General features: G+C 32.8%; 1 protein-coding gene across 1 annotated transcript; it reads right to left on the bottom strand.

The window, feature by feature from the left end:
* Positions 1-289: 289 nt before the first annotated feature.
* On the bottom strand, positions 290-2,871 carry LOC115245984 (sodium/potassium-transporting ATPase subunit beta-2-like; the record flags this gene model as incomplete). Its single annotated transcript, XM_029824528.1, has 5 exons — positions 290-1,461; positions 1,534-1,813; positions 1,929-2,110; positions 2,324-2,443; positions 2,670-2,871. Coding segments are annotated over 5 exons (888 nt in total), but the record flags the coding sequence as incomplete, so codon positions are not given.
* Positions 2,872-4,444: the final 1,573 nt, after the last annotated feature.

Below are 4,444 nucleotides of genomic sequence, written 5' to 3'. Positions count from 1 at the left end.
ACACACACACACACACACACACACACACACACACACTCACTCACACACACATAAAAGAATGAAAAAGAATTTAGAATCCTTGTCGAAATAAAAATTGTTACCCTCTAAAAAAACTGCGTTCAAATAATTACAACTTAATTATGACTTAATTGCTCTACATAAATTATCCTATATATAAATTGCACCGAAAGAAAATTGAAACTTTTAGCTGCCGTTTCTTAAAAAATATTGTCACATGCATTTTAATAGGCAATTATATGAGGGAAGAAAAATCAAACTGGTATTAATATATCTTTAAAGTAAAATCTTTGAATAAAACAACATATACAATATCTCATATCTCTAATTTCTCGTTAAGCTGGCTCAATACATTTTCTTTAGATTAAACCGTTATTATTTCTATACATTTCAAACATATAAACATTCTTGTTCTTTTTAAGAGAAAATTATCTTATCTCTAGAATAATTTTTATACGATTAATATTCCAATTTTCAAACTTTATTTAAGGAGATAAAAATAAAATATATTTGTATTCGCGTCTTAATTCGTACTTTTTACGTTATATTTTATCATTAGAATTTGTCTTTTCTATTATATGCCATAAAATGACATCTATGTGATATAACGTCGACGTATAAAAATCTTTAAATACGCGTAGCGTTTTACCAGATTTTTCAGTACTAATAGTTATACAAAAGCTTAGATATTTTTATAATTGATGTAGTTGCAATTTTAACTTCATACCCCCCATTAATAAGAGCTTATATTTTTCACTTTGTAGCTCTTATTTTTTACTCGACAAACCTATTGGCATTCCAATAAGACACAAAATACGACATCATCTGAGTATATTAATTTCTACTGTCATTTGAAAGTCTTCAAAATCGTACGACCGATTATAAAAAAATCTATCCAGCTAATAATATACTATATGTATATATGAGTATTTTAAATGATATTCCTTAAAATGCATATGTGAGATTCTTTTACATTCTATTATAAATTGATCAGTTTTTACAAACAAATTGCGCCTACGAGTAAAGGAAGGCACGCGATAAACGGCGTATAATTCTTTGAGATTCGGTTGCTCCATTCCTTTTTCATTCGTTCCCAAAAGTTTTCCCCACCGATTGCGCGGAGGCGAAACGCGTGGCAAAAGGCCTCTCTGTTTTGTACTTGATTAATGTCTCGGCTAGAGAGATCGGACTCGACGAGATATTCGCTCGTCTTGCAATTTCGTAATTTTGGAAGATGAAAATTTGCCTAACGGCCATCCCGAGAGCCTCCCGAGGACGCTCGTTAATTTCGGTTTAGGAGACCGCGCGAGCAGCCTTGAAGACAGACTTGCAGATTTCGTTAATCTATCATCAGCTCGAAATGAACCGCGCCAATTTTGTCGGTACGACTGTGCTTGATATTCTTCGCCCAAGCCTTGCACTCTACATTTATCAGGATTCCGGCTGAAAATAAAAAATGAATGTAATGTAATTTTAATATTTTTTTTTTACATTGATGTAAGGGCTCATACTCACTTCGCGGTCTAACAAAGTGCACTGCGACCAACGGACTCAGGTAACCCTCGGAATTTTCATAAGGATAAAAGTAACCGGGGAAACCGCGTCGCGGCAAATAATTGATCGGTCCGATGTTCTCCTGATCGGCAGGATTCTCACCCTCGCAGGATACCCAAATGGTGTTCAGCTGGAGGGAATTGTTCCCTTTCAGACTTGCGATATGCTCCTTGAGATCGACCGGCATCTTTTGCGGCAAGTTTCCAGTATCGTTGTAAAATTCTGGTCTCCAGCCATAAATCTGATCAGTAGAAATGTTATCGCGATTTTCATATTGAAAGTATTTGAAATATTTTCTAATATTAATATATATCGTATAAGTAACTGAATTAATTGTAGATTGCAATATACGATACCTTGTTCAGCTTAAGAAAAATACAGGGGGCGGACTTGTGATAGTTATATCTATTCTCCTTGGTGCAAGGATGCCAGTTTTTTACATCGACATCGCAGACTTTTCCGGGTGGCGGTGGCTGATTGTAATCGCACTTGTTAATGTTAGCACCAAGACCAAGAACAGACCCAGGTGTTATATAATCTGAAATATATGACAAGAAATATATTACAATATATAAATGCCCCGAACTTTTTAATCTAAAAATTAGAGAAATTAATTAATTTAGAAATTCATCAGATACGCAGCAATATACAGAGAGATACGGGATGAACGAGAAATTTTTTTTTTCTTTTTTTTTTTGACAATTGATATCCGACATTGAATGCTGGATTTCTCTTATATTGCAGCGGTTACCTTTGAGAAAGTCTTGTAGTGAATCAATCCAGTGTTTAAAGTTTTCGCTGTCGGTGCCTCTGTACCAGATCAGGGTGCTCTCCACGTTTTCCGTCGGTGGCATTGGCCTGAATCCTAATCCTGCGAAGCGTAATATTTACTTTCAGATTGACAACATATCCGGAAACGTTTATTTTTGACGTATCAAAAAATATAGTTACATAGATAATGTGTTTTGCACGTGTATAAATTAAGAAAAAGGAATAATTTATTACAATATTTTATTTTTAAAAATAGGAAAATTCTCATATTAGAATATATATTTATTACGTCGTGTTTTTTTTAACGCTAATAGGAAATAAGTTACCTGGATTTGTTCCAATAATGGATCTTTCAAGCTGCCACCTTGGTATCCTTGGATCGAGCGTTTGAAAGAATGCCCAGAAACAAATAGCGACGAGTGCTGCCAGGACGCCGTAAAATATCAAGTAAAAAAGTCCAATCTTACCTGTAAATAAAATTACATCATAAAAAATGCGATCGACAATATAACGATATAAAATCCTCGTTTAAATATACAAGTTCCTTCGTAGTAACATCGTCTCGTCTTGTTACTGGACATTAAAGAGCAGCTTTAGTCATAATATACTCTATGAAGAATTTGCAGCCGCGTGCTGGTTCTCATACGCAGCCACCTCATGGGTCAATTGTATTAACCGCGGATTTAATTTAAAAGAATATCAAAAGCGCCCGGTCGAATAGTGCAATTCAATTATACACGCTGATTCAACGTCTCTCGCGACGTCATTTGAATAAACAGCGCTATCGAGAACAAAACGAAGGAATACTTAATTGAATCTGACATCGAATACTCCTTGCACAGTGTCTTAAGAAATATCTAAATATATATAGATACATCGATAGAATAAGTATATCTTCCGGAAAAATATTGATAGTAATTATATATTCAAAAGAGATAAATTGCTTAAAAATAGAAACAAGTATGACCCAAATCGTAGATTATTTACTGACTGAACTCATTTTTTAACAAGATAAGGAAAATAAGAAACTAGTTTCAGCAAGATAACGTCACATGATGACCAAGACATCAACGTCTTCGTGATGTCCATAAACATCACGAAGGAGTTGATTTCCCTTGGCATTGTCGCAAGAGAGAGAAAAAAGGAGCTTTTATTGATAATACTCTATTGATAATAATTTATAAAAATCTCAAATGATAACACATAAAGAAAGTTCCTTAATTCAAACATGGATTCGTTTTGTGGCATCTATCGGTCCGGAAGCGATAATGATAAAAAAATGGAAATGTCAGTTCGTAAACATGTCTTAATTTCGGTTATCTGAAGAACCAAATAATGGAGGAAATGTGTCGCGTGCACTTTTCCATTGTTAAAGAGAAAATATTTGCATTAAATGTAACAAATATATATTTTCATTTATTTTTAAAAAAGAATTTGATATCAAAGGGTTTTGCTTCAATTTTTACGCTTTTTGAATATAAGATTAATAAATGAAGTATTAAGAAAAATAACTTTTAATTTTCCTTTTACTTTTACATATTGATTGTGAGACCAAACATCCGTCGGTATAGCTATAATCTTTTTTTTTATTTAATAAAAATATTATTTAAACAACGAAATCTCGTACAATTCAATAATATCTGTCAAAAGAAAACCGAATATATTGTAATAATTGAGCGAATTTACTTCATCAATTTTTGTGCGTGTCTTATCTTTACGAAGAAGCGATTATGAGAATTGTATCTGACCATTATAATTATCATATCACGACAGCGTTATTGCTTAACTGTCGACGAATATTAACGAATCTATCTCGTCATATTACAACCAATTTACAGAAAAACGTAATCAGCGAAATCTTAATATGCGTACGTGTATAATTCGACTTATATCTATTATCTATGCAACATAATATTTGCCTCATGATAACGCCAACGAATTAGATAATACATTGCTTAAAAACGCTGTAAAATTTTGTCTCTTCTTCGTAAAAAAAAAGACTGAAAGTATAATTAATTTTTATACTTGTACAAAAAAATATTTTATGCAAATCTCCCGTGGAAAAACGAAAGAAAAAAATTTCGGCTAAATTATAATAGAA

Source organism: Formica exsecta, unplaced genomic scaffold (genome assembly GCF_003651465.1).
Source record: "Formica exsecta isolate Colony F162 unplaced genomic scaffold, ASM365146v1 C16494838, whole genome shotgun sequence".
Taxonomy (NCBI): Eukaryota; Metazoa; Arthropoda; class Insecta; order Hymenoptera; family Formicidae; genus Formica; species Formica exsecta.
This window is presented reverse-complemented; position numbering and strand designations above follow the sequence as displayed.